Source organism: Acomys russatus, chromosome 8 (assembly GCF_903995435.1).
Source record: "Acomys russatus chromosome 8, mAcoRus1.1, whole genome shotgun sequence".
In the NCBI taxonomy this organism is placed as follows: Eukaryota; Metazoa; Chordata; class Mammalia; order Rodentia; family Muridae; genus Acomys; species Acomys russatus.
In genome coordinates this window covers 38,105,832-38,129,201 of record NC_067144.1, presented here as the reverse complement: position 1 = coordinate 38,129,201, position 23,370 = coordinate 38,105,832, and the positions used below count along the sequence as shown (strand labels likewise).

Here is a 23,370-nt window from a genome sequence, read left to right as displayed (position 1 = left end):
CCAGCTTTAAAGGAGGCCGTTTCTTAAACAGTAGCTGCCATTGGTCAAAACCGCAACAAACTTTTTGTTGCCCTCCATAACATTAAAACAAACCTAAATCTAGGCTGAGAGGCACATGGCTAGTGTGTTCAAGGCCCTGGGTTCAATGCCAGAAGCTAGACACGTACACACGCACACACACGCACACACATGCATGCACACACGCACACACATACATACATACACACACATGCATGCACACACGCACACACACATACATACATACACACACATGCATGCACACACACATACACACATGTATGCACACACGCACACACGCACACACACATACACACACATGCATGCACACACGCACACACACATACATACATACACACACATGCATGCACACACGCACACACACATACACACACATGCATGCACACACGCACACACACACATGCATGCACACACACATGCATGCACACGCAAACACACATACATACATACACACACATGCATGCACACACACACACATACATACATACACACACACACATGCATGCACACACGCACACACACATACATACACACACACACACTTATACGCACAGAGTTGGGGTTATTAGAGCATGACCAAGAGTTCAAGGTCAGCCTGGGCTACATACTGAGTTCCAAGACTGCCTGAGCTGTAGAGTGAAAGCCCAAGGTGCTCTCTCAAAAAGGAAAAAAGAAAAAGAAAAGGTCTAGGTCTTCCAGGGGCCTAATCTGATATAACTTGGGCAACAAAGTTAATATTGGGTTATAACCCAAATAACTAACCATAAATCCACTCATATGAACAAATGAGTGTAGTAATCATTTCTTTCATAAGTTTACTTACTAAGTTTAGAAGGAATGAGGGAATTCTGCCATTACTGCTAGAACACAACAGTAACAGCTGCAGCACATTTAAATGAGCGCATTTAGGCCAAGTGCCTCCATTGTACTTACAGAAACCATGGAAAGGGTGCATGTGCAGCCTAGAGAGCCAGTGGAAGAACTGAGAATACCACACTGGTGTCTTGTATTTTCATTGTATCACTTTTCATCTTATGGCTCATTTAACAGAAACCTACACCATTTCAGAAACCTACTTCACGGAAGTAACCTTGGAGATTTCGCCCACTCCTTCCGGTGCTTGAATTCTCTCTGCAGTATCCCTGACAAAAGGCTGCCCACCTCGGATGAAAGAGCGATCATAAGAAACAGACATGCTTTTCAGAGCGGGCTCTTATGCTTCCAAAAAGCTGTCACGCTTGGGAAAGTCTTATCATTAAACCCAAACTGCCTTCTTATAAGTTCCATTATTGATACAAATCCCTGGCTCACAAGTAAAGTACAGCCACAAGGACCTTTCACAGATGCCAGGAAGCCACAAGTTTCCTCTGACTTTTCACGGGCTCCGCTTCTCCTGACACTTCCAGTGATCTTAAGTTTACCTCAGAATGTGGTACCCATGCATGAGTCACAATTAAGAGATGGTAAAAACTACTACCTGCTTAAAGTAGATTCTGTATTTTTATAATGCAATCTAATATTAAATTATTATGTTATTTTATAGTATTACCATTTACTACATTGGGTATGTTTACAGTGAGAACATTATGCTGCTCAAGAGTCTAAGTACTAAGACTACTACTAATAAGAACTCTTCATTATATGGAATTTTATTTGACTGCCTTTTTGTTTATTAAATTTTATCATAGGGCTGGAGAGAAGGATCCGCAATTAAGAGCACTTGCTGCTCTTGCAGTGGAGTGAGGTTGGTTGCTGGCACCCATGTTAAGCAGCTTACAGCCACTCGTAAGTCCAGTCCCGGGGACCCGATGCCTTGTTCTGGCTTCACAGGCACCTTCACATACATGAACATAAAATGCACACACACAAACACACATGCACATATTATTTCTACCATTCTTATTAACTGGTCGGGAAAGGAAGGAGGCAAACTGGAATTTCCCCACCTGATTTCACATTAGCTATAACACCCTCACTAAGAAAGGAGGATATAAAGGGAGCAAACCTTACCTTTCTGAACAATGTCTCATGATACAATGAGCCCTTAAATTTTTTTAAGTTCAGAATTTTAGAAAAAAAGGTGTGTGTGTGTGTGTGTGTGTGTGTGTGTGTGTGTGTGTGTGTGTGCGTGCGCGCGTGCGCGCATGGGTGGGGTACATGCATGCATGTATACAGGTTTGCATATGCATGTGTAGAGAGGCCAGAGGTTGATGGCAGGTGTCTTCCTCAACTGTTCTCCACTTTCCTTACTGAGGCAGAGTTTTTGACCAAAGCCAGAATTGATGGATTCAACTACTCTAGCTCACCAGCTTGTGCTACAGAGCCAGCTCTGAGATACAGGTGGGCTGCCTAGCTGCCTGCTTTTCTGTGATGGTGGTACATGAGGGCTACTGTGCCTGCCTGGCTTGCTACGGGGGTGATGAAGGCAGGTTTCCATGGCTACCTCACTATAGGCTTTCTATGGGGGTGACAAAGGCAGGCTTCCATGGCTACCTCACTACAGATGAGAGTTCATGATACAGGCAGGCTGTCATGCCTCCCTGAATATAGATGATAGTGGTGCAGGTGGGCTGTGGTGGCTGCCTGACTTCCTATGTGGGTGATACAGGAAGGCTACCATGCCCACCCAGCTATAGATGAGAGTGGCAGACAACCTGCCATGCTTGTGTGGCTTTCTATGTGGGTGATACAGCAAGGCTACCATGCCCACCCAGCTATAGATGAGAGTGATAGACAACCTGCCATGCTTGTGTGGCTTTCTATGTGGGTGCTGGAAATTTGAACCCTGTTTCTTGCTCCTCCATCTCTCGTGTTCCATCCACTGTGCCATCTCCCAGCCTATAATTTAACATGATTTTTATTAAATGTTTCCATCTGCCTGGGAATGGTGTAATTCTGTACTTGCCCTGCAATTTTTAGTTGTGGACCCTCATCTGTAGAATTTAGTGCTATTTAGTAGTCAGGTTCCTGTTAATATTGTGTGCGTCAAACTGTTGCACCAACGACGAATAATGCATGCATTAGACCTAGACCCTCCTGTTCAGATCTAGCCAATGGACAGCTCATTCTCCATGGTTTTACTGCCTCCCACATGACCTCTGGTGCTCCCCCCCCCCCAATTTGATCACTTCCCCTTAGTTGGGAGGCCCAGCGGGCACACAGAGGAAGGGGATGGCACACAGAGGAAGAGGAAGCAGGCTATCCAGATGAGACCTGATAGGCTGTTATCAGATGGTGGGGAAGGAGGTCCCCTTCTGTCAGAGGTCTGGGGAGGGAGAGGAACACGGTAGAAGAGGGATAGGAGTGGGAACCAGAAGATACAAGCGAGGGGATAACAATGGCGATGTAATCTGAATACATTATAATTTTAAAAAATAATAATTGTGTGTTTAAAAGGTGTGATCCGTTTTTTTAATTTTTAAACTATATAAGATCCATTTCCTTTCTCTCTAAAGAAGTTAAGACCCAATCTACTGAGAGTTAGAAGATTAAGGTTTATCACCAAAAGAGCTTCCATGAAATACTCTACCAATAGCTTACCACTACAACAGACCTACCCACTCTTCACAGGGGATCAGATTTCTGAATGTACTGGATTTAAAATCCATAATATTTTCTGAGCAGTGCACTGTGTGAAGTCCTGTGCAGTCTAGAGATGGACTATGAGCCCTGTTCACCCCATCCTCCAGGTCAGAAAACAACAGAACAGAGCAGGGCTTACACTCTCCTCTGCGGACGCCACGCTGCTCTCTGAGGCTGCCCCTGGATATGAAGCACTGGGAACAGCACCTAAGTAGAAAACAAAACATGTGTGCCATTAGTCCTTGCGTGTGCCAGAGCTCGTGTCTGGAATAAAAGCCTTACTTCAGAAACCATTCTGACAAGTCCTTTGCTGTTTTATACCGAAGACTTTTTTAGTTATAAACTCAAGAGACATTTGTAGAGACTTTCTAGAATCTCGGTAACTATAACTCACTGAGCAAGTGGCTGTTGTGTTTGTTTGTTTGTTTGTTTTGAGCATGACAGGCTCTAATATAGATCCTAGGATACAAAAAGAAAATTTCTATTTCTAGGGACATGGGTAGTGAAGGAACAGATACTGAAGGGCACAGCTAGCCTGGACTTGAGAAACTGTAGCTTGGCCATTATTTAACAGTCATTGAAATGGGGCCACGTACATGCTCAAATGTTCTAACACAAATAATTTTATGCTTTTTATTAAAATTAACACGGGCTGTGTATAGTCCTTGGTAGAGAACCTCCCTAGCCTGGAAGACGCCTTTGGGTTCATTCCCTAAGAAAAGGAAAGAAGAAAGAGAAGAAAAGAAGAATGGAGGAAGAAAGGGGTAAGAGAGGAAACGGGAAGAGATGGGGGTGGAGAATGAGACCAAGTTACAGCAAATACAGAACTGGGGGCTGGAGAGATGGGTCAACAGTTAGGAGTGCTTCCTGCTCTTCCAGAGGACCCTAGTTTAGTTCCTAGTGCTCACATCAGGCAGCCTGCCACTTCAACTCCAGGGGATCTGACACCATCTTTGGTATGATGTCTTATTTGGGCCTCCCCAGGCACGTACATACACACGGCATACACACACACACACACACACACACACACACACACACACACACACACGAGGGGTGGGGAGAAACGAATGAAAATCTTTCCAACTTAAAATATATATATATATACAAAGCTCAAAGGAACACCTTCTACACCCCAAGATGTGTCAAAAAACCCTTACACCGGGAAAGTCTCAGTTCAGTAACATAAGGTGACACACATAGAGGTTCTACCCACAACCTCAGTGTCTGTCTTAAAGTAATTCACTGTGTCACACCTATGTTTTTGGCTGTGTTCTATTTTTAAAGTACTCACAACACACTATCATAAACCCAGTGAAAAATAATTGTTTTGTTTCTGAAATAATATACAAATACAAAAAAACATTATTTTTAAAATATAAACTGAAAACTTGTACTTGCTTGAAATTTTGTCTTAAATCTTCAATGATGAAGAAATAAAAGTAAATAAAGGCAAAAAAAAAAAAAACAAACAAAAACAAAAAAACAAAAAAAGAAAAAACCCTTACCTCCCAATGTTGAGGTATCACCAATAGGAACTGGAGAAGATGACAACTCAAACCTAGGAGAAAAAAAAAAACAAAAAACATGCAGCTATTAAAAATTACAGAAACCTTGGAAGTATTATAAACATTTGGAACGGGTTCCCAAAGGAACTCCTTAGATCACCAAATAAAGGATTCCAAGCCAACAAGTCAAGTTGTAAACTCAAAAAAATTATAACTTCATACTTTATTTATCTAGAATTATTGATGTCTCACCACCATAGCCACCCTCTATGAAGAACCTTCCTAGTTATAGCTCATCGCCCATTTTCTTTCTCTTCAGTTCAAATCATTATGTGAAACTATTTTATCTGCCTACCTTATCTCTGTCCCCACCCCCTTAATCCCTTAGAATGTATTATCAGTATAGAAGCATTGAACAGTCCGATATTTCATTTAACTGAAACTAAACAGCTGGAAACTGCGTTCCTTATTCAGAGTCACCACACTCTAGCTATTCAGCGTGCACATGTGGCCAACGGCCATCAGACTGGACAGGACAATGAAGAAGAGCGTTGGCAGCAGGACAGAAGGGTCTGTTTGTCCAACAGAATCACATTAGGAATCTAGTCTCCCCGCTGAGAGCGTAGTTCAGCCCGGACTTGATGCTGATCTCTCCAACCAGAGGGAAAGGGGAAAAGGATAGCAATGACGAACTGCACGAAATTAGGGATTTGCCTGCCGTCTCCCTCTCCAGTTCCAATATCTAAGAACTTTAAAAGGACATTTTTTTTTCCAGGACTGGAGATGTAGTCCAATTGGTAGAGTGCTTGCCTAGCATCCGTGAAGTCCTGGGCTCACTGTCCAGCACTGCATTAACCAGGTACAATGGTTCCTGCGGGCAATCGCAGCACTCGGTGTGAGACTTAAGGGACCACTAAGATCTACCATGACAAAAAAAGACCTTCGTGATTGAAGCTTGACCAGGAAGGTACAGCAGAGGCACGTTCTCTACACGCCCAGGCTTGGTAGAAAAATCAGATAAACAGAGTTTTTTTTTTTAATATCACACCAAAAGGTCCTTCCAGTTTAAACAACTAAAAAGAGTAACTCATTAAATCATTATACCCAATCTATCCTGATTGGTTGTTTAGAACATTTCTGTTTGACATTACTTTCTAAGGAGCAATCACTAGAAGAACTTAAGTCATCTAACATCTGGACAAGTCATTTAGGTAAGTACAGAAAGGCCTTCGTAGTTAAAAAAAAAAAAACCAAGGGGCATCTCAGGTTACAGGATGTGAGGGAAAAATAAAATCAGATTCAGATGCACTTACAATACATACTAGCACAAGCAAACCTGAACGGGTACATCAGTTATGCATAGATAATACCTTCTTAGTTACCTTCATGCCAGACAGAATAAATAATGATTAGTAATTGTTAATTATTATAATAATAATGCATGAGACAAATTCCCCAAAGTCAGACTGAAGTGCCTCACCATGGGAGGCAGATGTGTGTGCTAAGATGAGCAATGCCAGTGTTGCACCTGTTGTTGTCTTTCTCTTCAAAAAATTTTTTTGATAATGACAAGATGAGATGGAAATTGATTTACATTCAGAATTTTAGATGCAACAAGATAGGAAAGATGTTTTCTTCAAGGCTGTCAAATACAAATAGCCAAAACATTAAGAATGCAACATTTATATAATTCCTGATTATATCATGGTTCTTCTTGCTGTATGTAGTTTATTGTATATATGTGAAATAATATAAATATGTATGTAAAATTTAAATAAATAAATAAAGGAATCTGAAAAAATGTCGGGGGGCGGACTATGCAAGAGAGAATGAGAGTATTTGTTTCTAGCTGGCACAAACAGGGTGGGACAGTTTGAGTCTACAGTCCACAGAGCACAAGTAACAGAGTGATGTGATCAAGCTGGGCCAGGCTAAATGAAACGGATCCCACTTCAGCCAGCTCACAGGCTTCTTCTACTCAGTGGTCCCCAACCTTCCTAACGCTGCAACCCTTTAACACAGTTCCTCATGCTGCGGCGACCCCAACAATAAAATTATACTGTTGCTACTTCCTAACAATAATTTGCTACTGTTATGAGTCATTATGTAAATATCTGATATGCAAGATATCTGATATTCCCCCACCCCTGAAAGGGGTCATGACGTACAGGTTGAGAACCAGTGCAATTTCCCCCATGTCTAGTCCACTCCTAAGGTACTATAATCAAGAATTTCTCAGTGTGTGGTGTTTAAAAAAAAAAAAAAAGAAATCTCCTCCCAGTATGGATGCTGAAATCTAACAATGTCTGAAACGTAGTCGGGGGAGCACAGTGACACAGAACCAAATTGAGGTAAAATGTATGTTGTTAATATCCATGTTTAATTAATGCAGAAACTGTGACATTTGCAAAATACGTGTAGAGTGCTTGAACACACCACAAATCAGAATTAATAAAATATAATGAAAGTTACCTTGAGAAGTTAATTTATCTTCCTTTGCTCTGTGTGCACTTGTGAATATATTCACACACACACACACACACACACATAGCACATGCACAGCACACACACACACAGCACAAATGCATAGTGATTTTGGTCTGGTTGATTAAACAAAATCAACAAAACACATGCTGGGCATGTTGAGAAGGCTGGTGTTGGGTAATGGAGAGGTCACAAGAAATTGTAAAATACGACCTCCTCCCTCAGGGTTGTCTGTGAGGTTACAGAAATGAGTCAGGCCCATTCCTGCTTCATGTGCTGAGATCCTTCAGGAGGCAGAGGCGGGCTTTAGGTAACCCACGAAACTACATTCTTCATATGGAGGCTCCCGGGGGTTACTATTGTCAAATCTAGTTTGTGTTGCTGCTGTGGTAACTAAACGGTTGAGTAAATACTTTACACAGTGAAAGGCAGCTTTACCAAAGATGATTATAATCTGATTCTTGAGCCTCTCAGATGCCTGTGGGTATAAATCCTAACTGCACTCCATACTCAGCTGGGTTTTGTGGTGTTATGTAAACTGTTTCTTTGTATAATGTTAAAATATATAGTAAACACTCATAATTTGGAGAAAGAACTGGCTCTAGAGACTTATGCACAGGCCTGATTTTGAAGGCTCGTGTGACTCAGCTTCATCTTGGTCTTTTAAGAGCAACAAGGAGCTGGCCCCTTGGCTCGCAAAGGGAGGAACATGGTTCAATTTTTCTATTCTGAAAGTTCCTTGGCCATAATCATAAAGTCAAGAAAGTAATCCAAACAACCACCTACTCAAATTTGTGCCCATGGCATCATCAGACATACGAATGGCCAAGGCCATGGAGTTCCCCTCCCTTCCTATCCACTCACATTCTATTCAAAAGCTCCTGTGGAGCACTCTCCAACTATGTCTGGTCTTTGTCATGGAAGCCGGATGTCTGGATACTAGACTGTTTAGTTAGTTTTTGAATCTACCGGTGATGTCTTATATAGTCTCCTACATCCTATGTATACAATTGATAGTCTGAGGATGGGTAGAGTTCAGACTTTAGCCACTATTCCTCACCTTTTGAAATCTGCTTTATATCACTACTGCTTAGAAGCCAGAAATCATCCTGGGTCTATGCCTAAAACAGCCAGCCAAGATGCATACCAGCAGATGAAGCAAGGGTGTATTGTTCTTGTTTCAAGACCATAGTCATAAGTCAAGAAAGCAGTCCAAACAACCACCCATCATTTAACAAACTAGCCCCCTCTAAGATAATCCTGTTCAGCTTTATCGTTAGCTTTTAACCTCTGTAACAGTACATCGTTCTTGCATAAGGCAGACATCCACAGCATCATCCAGGACAGGAATGAGTTTGTCCTCTGGTAAGGTCAGTGGGAGTAAGCACACTGGCCATGGTGGTGATTGGAGGAGAGAGATGCCCTCAAGAGAAACAGCATTGTGGACTTACCCACAGGCCTGGTCCTTGCAGGAGCTGAGAGAAAATAGAAAGGAGGACACCAGGGTAAGCGTTGGGAATGCATGTGGCACATCTATGTTGCCAAATTGAATGTGGAGGGAAGACATACCTGCTTGCAGCTTCTTTTGTGTAAGCCAGCTTCTAAGGGAAGCAAAGACACAATGACTGAGTTAATAACAGTGATTACACAGCATACAACATTTAGTCTACAGAGGTCACCAACGCCCTCACATGGCAGAAGCTAGGCCACTATACTCTAAGGACAAGCAGATAATGAAAGCAGGAGTGAATGGTGCCAAGTTTGTTCCACAACTGTATGTGCATCTAGCGTTCTGTGTCTCTTATGTGCCCTGATGTTCCTGTGCACTCTTGTTTCAAAAAGCAAACAAAAAGATGCACAAAATGCTAAAGTTAACTCGGAAGTCTAGTTTCAAGTCCACTTCTCCTTTTAGCTATAAACACAACCCCTCGTCCTTTCTGGTGCCAGGGATCGGTTTTCTCGTCTGTTGAATGGAAAGAAAATCATTCATCTAAGTCACTCAGACATCGTTAAATAATTTGCTGCTGCTTTCCTTACTCTGTGGTCTCTCCCCAAATAGCCTGTTGCCTTCATACTTTCAGTTGCTAATTCAAAGCTGGTGACTACTTCTATAATTAAAACCCAGACCACCCTCCTTCACTTCTTACCAAAATACCAAACAATTCACATTTCTCACAAGCTGCTCAAGTGAACACTTTAAAAGTGAATCCATCCTTCTTGCCTCGTCTGCAAATTAGCTTTACTGTCTGAGCTCCTGACTTCTGCTAGAAACTAGCAGGCTTCCAGCACGCTCACGCCGCCCTGTTCCCATCGAGTCTGTCGGAGCCCCCACAAACCCTGCTTCTTAACTTTTATCTATCATCTTCCCTTTCTCTGTCCCGTGGTCTGAGACACTGAGGGACCTCGTCCTCTCAGGCGGTTAAGGCTCATTGGCTTCCTCCCTGGCCTCTCTGTCAACTGACTCTCTGTATCCTTGCGGGTGTGTGTAAAACCATAACGACCTTTAAGAGTTTAACACTGGGCCAGGGAGATGGCTCATCAGGGAAAGGAGCATCCCGCCATGTCTTATGATTGCCTGCGATCGCAGCAGCCTACAGAGTGGAAGGAGAGAATTGCCTCCCACAGGTTGTCCTCTGTAGTATCCCCTCCTTCTCTCTTTTCCTTTCTCCTCCTCTCACTCTCCCCTGCTCTCACACTTACAGTAAATAAATGTACATTTTAAATTCCAAGCTTTTAAGCCAGCTCCGCTGTCTTATCCCCTTACAACCCTAACATTTCCCGTCATCCAGAGCCAAATCCAAGCCTCTTAACACTTTCCCCTTCTCGTGTCTGATGAGCCTGTCCCTCCAGTACATTGGCCCAAACCATTCGCTACAAACACAGCTCATGTGGTTCCCTCCTTCCCTCCTTCCGCCTTTTCCCTCCTCTTCTTCTCAGCCAGTTCACATCCATCATTTTAGACTCAAGCCAGACAGCACACCACCTGTTAATCTGTGAGCTATAAATAATCGTTAAAGCTTATTTCCTAGTTAAAACTAAAGTCCCCCTTGTAACACATTTAATGTGACATCACAAGATTTCTTACTAAGTTAATAATGCCTGTATAATTTCTTGTTTTAATAGTTGATCCAATATTGTGGAAACACCTTGAAATATTCAATGCTGATATTCTTTTCCTCATTGCAAGTTTTAAAAACTTTCATTTGTTTGTTTTTGTTTTTCTTTCTCAAGACAGGGTTTCTCTGTGTAGCCTTGCCTGTCCTGGAACTCACTCTATAGACCAGGCTGGTCTCAAACTCAGAGATCCACCTACCACTGCCTCCAAAGTGCAGGAATTAAAGGCAAGCACCACCACCAACCGGCCTTCATTGCAATTTTTAAAATCAATACTGGAAGTCCCATAACACAGGAGGAAACATGCTTTGAGAGTTTGTTTTGGCTTTTCAGTACTGGTAATCAAATATAGGGCCTTGCACGTGCTACCAGCTCTGTATTGCTGAGCAACATCCATACCCAAGAATATAAATTTTGGAAAAGAGAACTGGTCCTGTATTGTAAGATTCATTGTAATATAGGATAAGCAATTTATTTATCATCTCTATTTGCAAAATGGAGAACACCTTATAATAGATACAAGATATGGTAGACATAGACTATGTGGTGTTTATTATCAGAATTGCTAAAATGGAGCAGTTAAAACTATGACAGAGAAAAGGCTGATGCGGTGTCTTGACTTGAACTGTGACACATCATGATAAGGAGATAAGTTCATTTTAAACACAGAAAAATCTGCACCTCTATAGTGGCTAATCTTGGTTGTCAACTTGGCTATGTCTGGAATTAGCTAAAACTCAAGCAGCTGGGCACACCTGTCAGGGAATTTTCTTAATTAGAAAACTTCAGGTGGGATACCATCCTTAAATCTGGATCATTTGAGGTTAGAAAATACACCCTAGAGGGGCTAGAGAAATAGCTCAGAGGTTAAGAGCATGGGCTGCTCTTCCAGAGGTCCTGAGTTCAATTCCCAGCAACCACATGGTGGCTCATAACCACCTATAATAAGATCTGGTGCCCTCTTCTGGCATGCACTTGTACATATAGGCAAAGCACTGTATACATAATAAATAAATCTTTAAAAAAGAAAGTCCACTCTAAACTTGGGCCACACCTACAGCCCCTGTAAAAAGACATGAGAAAAGGAAGCTCTTGGGTTTTGCCTCACTCTTGCTGGCAAGTTCATCTATCCTGATGTTGAAGCATTCTTTTGCTGCTTTTAGAAACTACTTCTTTGGAATTCCAACATAGAGGCCAGCTGAGACATCCAACCTCATGGACTGAACAACTGAGGCATTCTTGGGCTTTCTGATGGGAGACAACCACTGTTGGATGAGTCAGACCACAGCCTCTAAGCCACTCTGATAAAGCCTCTTTTAATTTACAGATCCATTCTAGCATTTCTGTTCTTCTAGAGAACTCTGACTAATACTGAGCTCATGTTTTAAAAGACACATGCACTGGTGTGCATCTGTAACTCCAACATTCCTAAGGTAGGATAAGAGACAAAACAGGAGAATCAGCCAGAAGCTCACATATTTTGTGCAGAAGCAAAAATTAAAACAGAGAACTTGCCTCAAAAACAAGGTAGAAGGAGAACATCGACTCTCAAGAAGATGTACTCAATAGCACATGTACGCATGTGCGCACACGTGCGCACACACACATATACACACAAATAAATAAAAACAAATCTTGAATTAAAATCACACTTTTCACTTCACTAAACGTGCTGAGTGGACTATATCCTCTAACGTAATTAGAGTGGCTGGGATCCATTCTGATTGAATATATAAATGAATTTGACAATAATGTTTAACTCACGCAGATGCTTATCTATAAATTTTTGCATAATATTATTGTGATACACTGACAGCTATAAACAAGACTGAAGTTATTTGTGGATTAACAGTGTTCCTTGTGAAAGGTCAGGGCTAGGGGATAGCAACCTAACCTATAACCTAGGGCCACTCAGGAAACCTCAACTCACTCTCTCTTCCTTTAGCCACGCACAATCGCACCTACAACTATGCAACAATTCCTTCCCTCCTTGTGACATTTACCTTCATGACTAAGCTCCTGTGTTCCACAGACTGACTAAAATGTGTGCCCATTTCAAACACACTTGTAACTCCATTCTCACACAAGTTCATCCAGTATTGATATTCTTCACGCCTAGGAAGTCGATCCCAAAACGTCCTGAAGGCTTCCCAGATGGCTTCCTGGCACACTGGAAAGTAAAGAGAGACGTGTTTAGGATGCTCTGTGGGTCTCATGATGGAACAACTCTCTCCCATTCCTCCGAGACATTTAGACCACACTATCATTGAACTATTGGATTGTATTCTGGTCTGAGGTAGATAGGGCCTGAGAACCTGAATTCTACTTCACCTTATAATCAAAATGGAGACTTGAAGGCAAAATGGCTTCTTATATGCTAAAGGCAACAGCCGGTGTTAACAGAGGAGCTACAGTTATGCTAAGAATTAAAGTAGGCCTCAACAATGGAAGGGGCTATAGAGTTTAAGCGGGCTTAGCAGGTTACAACAAATACCATTCTCATGGCCCTGCTTAGAATAGAACAATAGATGATAAATGCATGTTCTACTTGAATTGAAGACAAGTGGATGTTCTGTTAGCATGAAGACCAGAACATCGTGCTATGTTCCCTTTCTCCCAGAACAATGGGAAACTGGGAAGTCCTCAAGCCTATATCCTTGAAATACTTTGTATAGCTATCTAGATATAATATAGTTGGAAACGCTTAGTTTAATTGGCCAAAATGATGTAATGCTGCCCCACGCCCTGCCTCACTTCCTATACCTGGTTACCTGGTCATTACCTGGTCATTACCTGGTTACAGTTGGTTGTTATTGTTGTTGTTTTAATAAAAAGTCTGCCTTAGGAACAGACAGCAGCATAGTCTTGCTCCTGAGCCCAGATTATGTCCCTGACCAATCAGTTTTTGTTCAGCATTAAACAAACCTCCACCAATCTGAGTCTGGTGTTTGAGTGGTCAGTGTGTGGCCATTCCTGAACCCACAACAGTATTCACTTAAAAACATCCTGTTCAAACTATTACAGTCTAGGGGAAAAAACAAAACAAAACATTGTACTCCCTAACTCTTCTTTTACAAGGGGCATTAACTCACTTCTTTTGTTTGTTTTTGTTTTGTTTTTTGAGACAGGGTTTCTCTGTGTAATAGCCCTGGCTCTCCTACACTCACTTTGTAGACCAGGCTGGACTTGAACGCACAGGGATCCACCTACCTCTGCCTCCCAAGTCCTGGGATTAATGGAACATACTACCACTTCATAGTGAATTTGTGCCTTATTTTTTTTTAATTCCAATTTTATATCTAATGCAAATGTAACTTATATTAAATATGTTATGTTGATATGTTTATTAATCAACACAATAATGTTAAGTTTTTTTTTTTTTTACTGAAGTTATAACTTTAAAAGACAACTTGTCAGCTTTTTAAAAAATAATGACATTCTAGGACACAGCAGTAAAATGACTCCTAAAGACTTAATGCTATACCCATTGGTCACAGCCCTCATCAGACGAGCTTCTTTTTGCAATAGACAGTAATTAACCCAGAAACCCACAACTGGTCAACACACAGAGAATAAGAGGCATCAGAACACTCAGCTTTAAATGGGATGTCAACATCACATCCCTCCCCACGAGGTATAAGACCTATGCAGAAGAGGTGGACAACTTCAAGGACACTGTTTCCAAGACACAACACAGATGCACATATGGCATGACAGACCAGAACAGCACGCACAGGACCTGCACAAGCACAAGCCACCAGAACCCCAACATGGAGAAGGGGAGGTCGGCACAGTCTCACAGCTAGCTGCAGAGCTCTTGGCATTTAGTTGCAGCTGTGGAAGGGAAATCAGTTTCCTTCAATAGAATGACAGCTGCTGTATCAACCACACTCCAGGACAGGCCTCATGGCCAGGAGTAGTGAACTTGAGAGGATTTTGAGTTTCTTATTTAAGAGAGAGAAAATAAGTAGAGAAGTGGGAGGGGTGGAATCTGTGAGAGTTGAGGGGGAAGAGTAGAAGTTCTCAAAAAAAAAAAAAAAAGAGAGCTTTAAAAAATAAAAAAGAGCCAAGCCCACCACTCAGAAGGCAGAGGCAGGTGGATCTCTGAGTTTGAGACCAGCCTGGTCTACAGAGAGAAGAGTTCCAGGATGGCCAGGGCTACATAGAGAAACCATGTCCAAAGAAAGAAAGAAAGAAAGAAAGAAAGAAAGAAAGAAAGAAAGAAAGAAAGAAAGGAAGGAAGGAAAAAGAAATTTCAAAAAGAGAGAAGGATATTTTTAAAGTGCCTAGAGATTTTTGGGGGTCAAAATGTAGAAATCAGGTAAATGGGATCTATTCTTTGGAAAACTTATCAGACATTGACTTTAAAAAGGAGTATTTGAAACTCAACTCATCTCAGTTGAAGAAAGTTTGTAAACCAGGGAGAGAACGTTCACTTTGGGTTGTTACTCTGCAACAACTACAGTTCATGCCTGAAAACAGGAGATAGTGTCATTCATTCTTATATAAAAAGAAAAAACAAATTCAGCTCAGCTAAACTCCATGAAATCTGCACAAACAAAGAAAATATTATGATTACACAAGAACTTGTACAAAAGTGTTTGAAATGGCTTTATTTCTACTTGCCAAAGCCTGGAGGTGATAAAGATGGCCCTCAACAATGAATGGAAAATGAACTCCGGTAAATGCACACAATGGAACATTATTCGATCATTATTTCAAAATGAGCTTTCAAAAGCATTAAAACTATGCATACTTCCAACTTATAAGCATATTGCCAAATTAAAAAAAACAATCTGTATGATTCCAATAAAAATACAGAAAAAAATTAACAAGCGTATGGGGACTATAGAAAGATGAGTGTTTGTCAGGGTTTGAGATGGAAGGCGGATGAATAGGTTGCTCGGTATAATGCTATAATAGTTGATAAGCATCACTGTACATTCACTAAAGCCCAATGACTACACAGCACAGTGAGCTTCAGTGTAAACTATGAGCTTGTTAATAACGCACCAATGTAGGCATATCAATTGTAGCAAATGTACAGCACAAATGTAAGATGCTGATCCTGGGGAGCTTAAGAAACTTTGTGATAACTTTATAGACATCCTGTTCAATTTTTCTCTGGACCTAAAACTGCTCTAAAAATAAATTCTATTGATTTCTAGAAACACATTTAAAACCATAAATAAAAATTATATTCTGGAAACTGGAGAGAGCTTAGCAGTTAAAAGCACTGGCTGCTCTTGCAGAAGAATGTAATTTGGTTGCCAGCACCCACATGGTACCCACAGCCACATGTAATTCCATTTCCAGGGGATTCAAGGCCTTTTTCTTGTCTCCAAGGATACTAAACACACATGCTCTTGTGCATAGAGGCATAAAAACATTAATACACATAAGATAAAAATAAACACTTTCTTTAAAAAGCACTTGCTGCTCTTGCAGAAGGCCTGAGTAGCATTCCCAGCACCCACATTTGGCAGCTCACAACTACCTAGATCTCTAGCTCTATAGAGAATCAAACACTCTCTTCTGGATATTGCATGTATCCTCACACATGAGACATACACACACACACACACACACAAACACGCACACACAAATACACATGCATATGATTTTTTAAACTTTAGATGATATATGTAAAGCTTTGCTGTATGAAAATAAAAACCAATTGACTGTACCTGCCAACCATCACAAAGCTGATCTGAAAGTCTGCTAAGCAGGGTATAGATGCTGCTTGCATCACTGTGAGCAGAGTGCCTTTAAGGGAGGACATATTGACACTGGGTCAAGATTCCCGAGCATTTCAGGACATCATGGGTGGAGGCATGGTGGTATGAGCATATACAGTCTCATAGAAAGTTTTATGTTCAATGCCTCTACAGATATATTCAAGATAACTTAGAAATTAAAATGATCCCAGTACTCATTGATATAAAATGAAGGGGGAATGGCCATACAATTAAGTCAAAAGGAGATTTATTCTTCTAAGTTAATGTTTTATGTCTAAGAATCTATTTAAATACAATATCCAGAGTTTTGTGTCTGATGTCAGAAGCCATAAAACTATACAGAATCCGCTCTCAATTCAAATAGGCCAAAGACACTTTAAAGACAATTGTGTACAGCCTCTGAGGAAATTCTTGGGTGGGACCACACAACCAATGAAGACACATTTGCTCAAGAAATTCAAAAAAAGAAGTGATGAGCAAAGTGAGCCCTCGCCTGTGGACAGCAAGAAAAGGAAATGGCAGACATCTGAACTGCAAGGAAGTAAAGCTTCCTTCATCTACAGATAAATACGAGCTTGTTTTCCGGAAGTCCTGTGGAAGCCGCTTTAAGACGATCCAGACTAAGAAGCAATTACAACTAGGTTTCAGGATAGAAATACATAAAAAAAAAAAAAAAATCAGCTACACGTCTGTCTATGTACTACACATCGAACAATTAAAACTACACATTGAATAATTCACCAAATTCCAGTCACCAAAAATAAATAAAAATAAATAAACCAAACAGACAGCATAAAAAAGTAAAAACATAAGAATAAATCTAAAAAAAGGGTAACCTGGCTTGGTCTCTTGGTGCTGTCATAAACACCATGACCAAAAGCAACTTGAGGAGGAGAGGTTTATTTGGGTTAACATCCCTATCGCAACTCATCAGCGGGGGAAGTCAGGGCAGGAAGTATGAAAGGGCAGAGGCGGGAACTGTGGAAGAATGAAGCTTTCTGGCTTATTTGCTTTCATGACTTAGTTTGTTTTCTTTCCCTTTTTTATTTAAAGAGGCTTTTTTTTTTTTTAAAGATGTATTTATTTATTATGTATACAGTGCTCTGCCTGCATGTCCACCTGCAGGACAGAAGAGGGCATCAGATTGGATTGTAGATGGTTGTGAACCACCATGTGGTTGCTGAGAATTGAACTCAGGACCTCTGGAAGAGCAGTCAGTGCCCTTAACCTCTGAGCCGTCTATCCAGCCCTTAGCTTGTTTTCTTAAACAACCCAGGACTACCTGCCCAAGGGTGACACCACCCATAGTGGCCTGGACCCTCGCACATCAATCACTAGTCATGAAAAATGCCTCACATACTTGTCTACAGGCCAGTCTGATGGAGTCAACTCCTCTACTGGTATCCCTTCTTCCCAGGTGGCTCTAGTGTGTACAAAGTTCATGGAAATTAACCAACACAAAAAGTATAAAAATTATATTTGGAAACCAAAACAAACAAATCAAAGAAATTTAAAAAAAAAACAAAAAACAAAATAAGGGAATCAAAATGAAGACCTAGAAATAAATCCACACACACATATGGTCACTTGATTTTTGACAAAGAAGCCAAATCCATACAGTGGAAAAAAACTAGCATCTTCAATAAATGGTGCTGGCCTAACTGGATGTCTACATGTAGAAAAATGCAAGTAGATCCATGTTTATCACCCTGCGCAAAACTAAATTCCAAGTGGATTAAAGACCTCAACATAAAACCAGACACATTAAATCTGTTAGAAGAAAAAGTGGGTAAGAGCCTTGAGATCATTGGCACAGGAGGCAACTTCCTGAACAGAACACCAACAGCTCAGAATCTAAGATCAACAAATAATAAATGGGACCTCATGAAACTGAAAAGATTCTGTAAGGCCAAGGGCACTGTCAACAAAATGACAGCCTACAGACTGGGAAAAGATCTTCACCAACCCTACATCTGACAAGGGGCTAATATCCAAAACGTATAAAGAACTCAAGAAATTAAACAGCAACAAACCAAATAATCCAATTAAGAAATGGGGTTCAGAGCTAAATAGAGAATTCTCAACAGAAGAATAGCAAATGGTTGAAAACATTTTTTAAAATGTTCAACATCCTTAGTCATAAGGGAAATGCAAATTAAAACAATGCTGAGATTCCATCTTACACCCATCAGAATGGCTAAGATCAAAAACTCAGGTGACAGCATATGCTGGTGAGGATGTGGAGAAAGAGGAACACTCCTCCATTGCTGGTGGGAGTTCAAACTTGTACAACCACTTTGGAAATCAATCTGACGCTTTCTCAGAAAATTGGGAATACTGCTACCTCAAGACCCAGCTATACGACTCCTGTGCATATAAAGATGTTCCACAACTCAACAGGGACATTTGCTCAACTATGTTCATAGCAGCCTTAGTTGTAATAGCCAGAATCTGGAAACAACCTAGATGTCCCTCAAATGAAGAACGGATAATGAAACTGTGGTACATTTACACAATGGAGTACTACTCAACTATTAAAAACAAGGAAATCTTGAAACTTGCAGGCAAATCGATGGAACCAGAAATGATCATACTGAGTGAGATAACCCAGACCTAGAAAGGCACAAGTGGTATATACTCACTCACAAGTGAATATTAGGCCAACATAGCTGCCCTCTGAGAGTTTCCACTCAGCAGGGGATGAGAACAGATGCTGGGACTCGCTGTTGAACTCCAGGTGAGAGTGGTATGGAAGAACAGGATGGGGGAAGGGCGTGGGAGGGGGCAGCGACAGGATGGAAGGACACAGAGGGCTCAGGAGTCCCACAGGAGACCATCAAGGCTGGCAGATCTAGACACTGGGGGTCCTGCACAAACTTTTACACCAAGCAAGGACTATGCCTGCAATAAACTTAGACCCCCTGTTCAGATCTAGGCAATGGACAGCTTATTTTCCACAGATGTGGGGAGAATGGGGACTGCCTCTGACATGAACTCTGGTGCCCCAATTTGATCATTTACCCTTGGTGAGGCGACCTGGAGGGCACACAGAGCAAGGGGAAGCAGGCTATCTGGATGAAACCTGATAGGCTTTGGTCACATAGCGGGGGAGGAACTCCCCATCTGTCAGAGGTCTAGGGGATGGGAATAGAGTGAAAGAGGGAGGGAGGGTGGAAACAGGAAGATACAAGTGAGGAAATAACTATGGGGATGTAATCTCAGTAAATTATAATTTAAAAAAATAGAAGAACTTACCATTACTATACATTTAATGTAATTCTATCAGAATTTAATATAATCTTACCAGAATAATGGTTGATGTCTTTGTGCATATTAACAAGTTGATTGTAAAATTTATTTTTATTATGAGGAACTCAAAATTGCCCCAAAAAAGTGTATTCTAAGGCAAAATCTTTAGGATTCTAGCTTCATGGTTTCATATGAACTTTTTATTGTTATCTACATTTATCTCATAAAATGTGTACAAAATCTATATACACACTAAACAGAATAGTAGCAATATGCTCTACCTATTCAGTCAGCAATGTCATTTTCTTGGGATTTTTACTGGCCCTACAAGTCTTAGTTAGTGTTTACTAACACTGATAAAGATATTGTTAGTAATAAAATCACTCCTATTTCTAAGGTAACAAAATGGAAGTTTGTTGCACTTAATGGCTCATGCAGTAATCCCAGGACCTGGGATGTGGAGGCTGGAGGACTGTCACAATTTAAAGGCCATCCTGACGTACATGGTGAGTTCTAGGTCATCCTGTTATTAAAATGATATTTTAAAGTTTTTTTAATAGCTTAATTTTCCTGGGGGCTGTAGAGATGACTCAGTGATTAAGAGTTTTGGTTTTCAGCACCCATACACTGGCTCACAACTGTCTATAATTCAAGTTCCACGAGATCTGATGTCTGCCTTTGGCCTCTGTATGCATCAATCATACAGGTGGCACACATAATTAATTACATGCAAGCAAAACACTTAAAGTGTGTGTGTGTGTGTGTGTGTGTGTGTGTGTGTGTGTGTGTGTGTGTGTGTGTGTGTTTGGGAAAAAAAGAATTACTTTCCTAGAGACACAGACCCAAATCAAATATTGTATGGGGCCTATTGACAATAAAAAAAAATCATTTGTTGTTTAAGTGAAATTCAAGTTTTAACTGACTGCCCTACATTTTTATTTACTAAGTCTGGCAGCTCTGTACGTACTTCACGGAAGAGTTAGAGATGGACTCATCCATCCCAAATTGCCCCTGCAATATAAACTCTAAACAGATGGAACTGCACTCAGCCTTTGTGTTCCCAAACCCTCCAGGATCACTGGAAAATGTCAACTTCTTCTTCACAATAGGCACGGCTGGCTTGTCTATGTATTCTCTACATATGTAACAAAGGTAGTATAGAACTACCTTTGCAGCATCCCAATTGCTCCGATAAGTTGTGCTTTCATTTCCTTTCATTCTAATTTACAGAGATCTGCCTGCCTCTGCCTCCCAAATGCTGGGATTAAAGACCTGTTCCACTTTGCCCAGTAGAGTTATTTGATTTCTTGTTTAACATTTGAGTTCTTTGTATACTTTAGATCCTAATCCTTTGTTAGATATGTAACTAGCAAAGATTTTTATCCCATTCTGTCTTTACTTGAATAAAACTTTCCTTGGCACTGGGAACAGTGGCTCATACCTGCAATCCCAGAACTAGGGGAGGCAGAGGATCTCTGTGAGTTCAAGGCCAGCCTGGTCTACAAACCAAGACCAGAACAGCCAAGGCTACACAGAGAAACCCTGTCTCAAAAAAACTAAAAAGAAGAAGAAAAAGAAGAAAAAGAAAGAAGAAAAGAAAGAAGAAGAGAAGAAGAAGAAGAAGAAGAAGAAGAAGAAGAAGAAGAAGAAGAAGAAGAGGAGGAGGAGGAGGAGGAGGAGGGGAGGAGGAGGAGGAGGAGGAGGAGGAGAAAGAAAGAAAGAATGAATTTCATGGCACTCTGCAGTGTTTTATTCTCTGTTCCTTGTCAATTGTAGGTCTCTGTGTTAGTCACCACCTTCTGTAGATAGAAGCTGTCAGATGAGGGTTGAGAGATGCACTGTGTATTGGAATAGTGTTTAGTCATTAGGAATTGGCTTGATCCTGTGCCCTCTGGGTAGTAGAATAAGAGCAGGTTCTTCCTGGGAACCTGCGGCCTGACCAGCCATGGTGCCAGGTATGAGTTTTATCTTGTGGGGTGGAATTTAAATTCTAATAGAAAAATGGTTGGCTGCTTCCATAATGTTCATGCCACTACTGCACTAGTGAGCATGACTTGACAGGCCAATATTTTTAGCTTGTAAGGTTCCCAGAAACGTAAGATTTATCATGACCTTCCAGTAACCACTGCCCAGCAAGTGGAGTCAAATTCACAATTCAACAGAACAAGGAGACTCCATGGAGACCAGAAGAGGGCAGCAGATCTCCCAGGATTGGAATTACACCTGGGTATGAGCCACTACACGAGTGCCGGAAATCAAAACCTGGTCCTCTCGAAGAGCAGTCTGTGCTCTTAACCACTGAGCCACATCCTTCAAGCCTTCCCCAATTTTGAAAAGCATAACAGTTTTAGTATTATTTTCTACTATGATCATAACAACAACCATGGCTGTGTCAACCATTTACTTCTCTGAGGTCCCTGCTCTTTCTAATTTTTCAATTATTATTTTTGTATTGTTTTGTTTTTGTTTGTTTGTTTGTTTTGTTTTGCTTTGTTTTTGAGACAGGGTTTCTCTGTGCAGCCTTGGCTGTCCTGGACTCATTTTGTAGACCAGGCTGGCCTCAAACTCTCAAAGATCTGTCTGCCTCTGCCTCCCAAGTGCTGGGATTACAGACGTGTGCCATGGCACCCAGCTTCTTCTATTTTTTTTTTTGAAATTACAATATAATTACATTATTTCTTCTCTTTCCTCCCTCCAAACCCTCCTATGTACCCCTCTCTTACTCTCTTCCAAGTTCATGACCTCTTTTTTTCATTGTATATACATACACTATATATGTACATATGTGTGTTTATATATATGTAAATATACATATATACTCCTGAATACACAAGTACCATCTGTTCAGTATGTATGATGTTACTTGTATGTATATTTTCAGGGTCTCTTTTCAATAACTCACTCACATCATCCGTATTTTTTAATTATTTCAAAATGTTTTATTTTTCCTTTTGTTGGCTTCTTTTTTTAGCAATATCTCTTGAATTTATGAAAAAAAATAAGAGCAAAACAGAAGCAGATTCCTTGATGGTTGGCCCTTTTATTTTCACTGTGAAATAGACAGCTGAGACCACTGACCATTCTGATCTACTTAAAGTTAAAATCCAAGCAGTGTAAAGAATCGCATTACATTACCCATTGTTATTGTCCGCCACTGTTAGGTCCTTCGTGTCCTCGGTCACCTTGTATGTCACTTCCAATTTAAGGTTCTACATAAAAATACTAGGTCTGTGACCCCCCCTTTTAAAAGCCTTTTCTTAAGGGCCTATTTCTGAGTACCATTTGATAGTCCTCAAATATAATCAAGACTGTAACATTCATAAAAGAGTTAATAATACACTGTACCCTCTTAGAGAAACATAAAACATTACATGTACAAAATGTCTTACCTGATAGTAAGCCCTTAGTTTAAAAACTTTAGTGCAGAAGAGAAGGTCAAGGAACAGAAACAAAATAATGAAGTGGCAGCCAAGAAAGACAATCAACAACCCAGTGCCAGGAAAAATATCAAGTACTCAATAAACATTTGCTGAACACATAAGTTAATGTTAACAGGACAGTCCTGATCATTTCATCATCAATCTTTATATCTAGCTTACTAACATTATATTCACACAACGGCACTTTTTACTGGCTGTTGAACACATAAAAAGCAA

At 40.7% G+C, this 23,370-nt stretch overlaps 1 protein-coding gene across 1 annotated transcript in view; it reads right to left on the bottom strand.

Moving 5' to 3' along the window:
• Impg2 (interphotoreceptor matrix proteoglycan 2) overlaps positions 1–23,370 on the bottom strand; it is a 62,684-nt gene that overhangs the window by 37,319 nt on the left and 1,995 nt on the right. The window contains exons 3-7 of the mRNA XM_051150448.1: positions 12,731–12,897; positions 9,183–9,214; positions 9,065–9,088; positions 5,130–5,182; positions 3,761–3,828 (exon numbers count right to left, since the gene is read on the bottom strand). Of these exons, the coding sequence (XP_051006405.1) occupies positions 3,761–3,828; positions 5,130–5,182; positions 9,065–9,088; positions 9,183–9,214; positions 12,731–12,897 (344 nt within the window). The remainder of the gene's footprint in view (positions 1–3,760; positions 3,829–5,129; positions 5,183–9,064; positions 9,089–9,182; positions 9,215–12,730; positions 12,898–23,370) is intronic.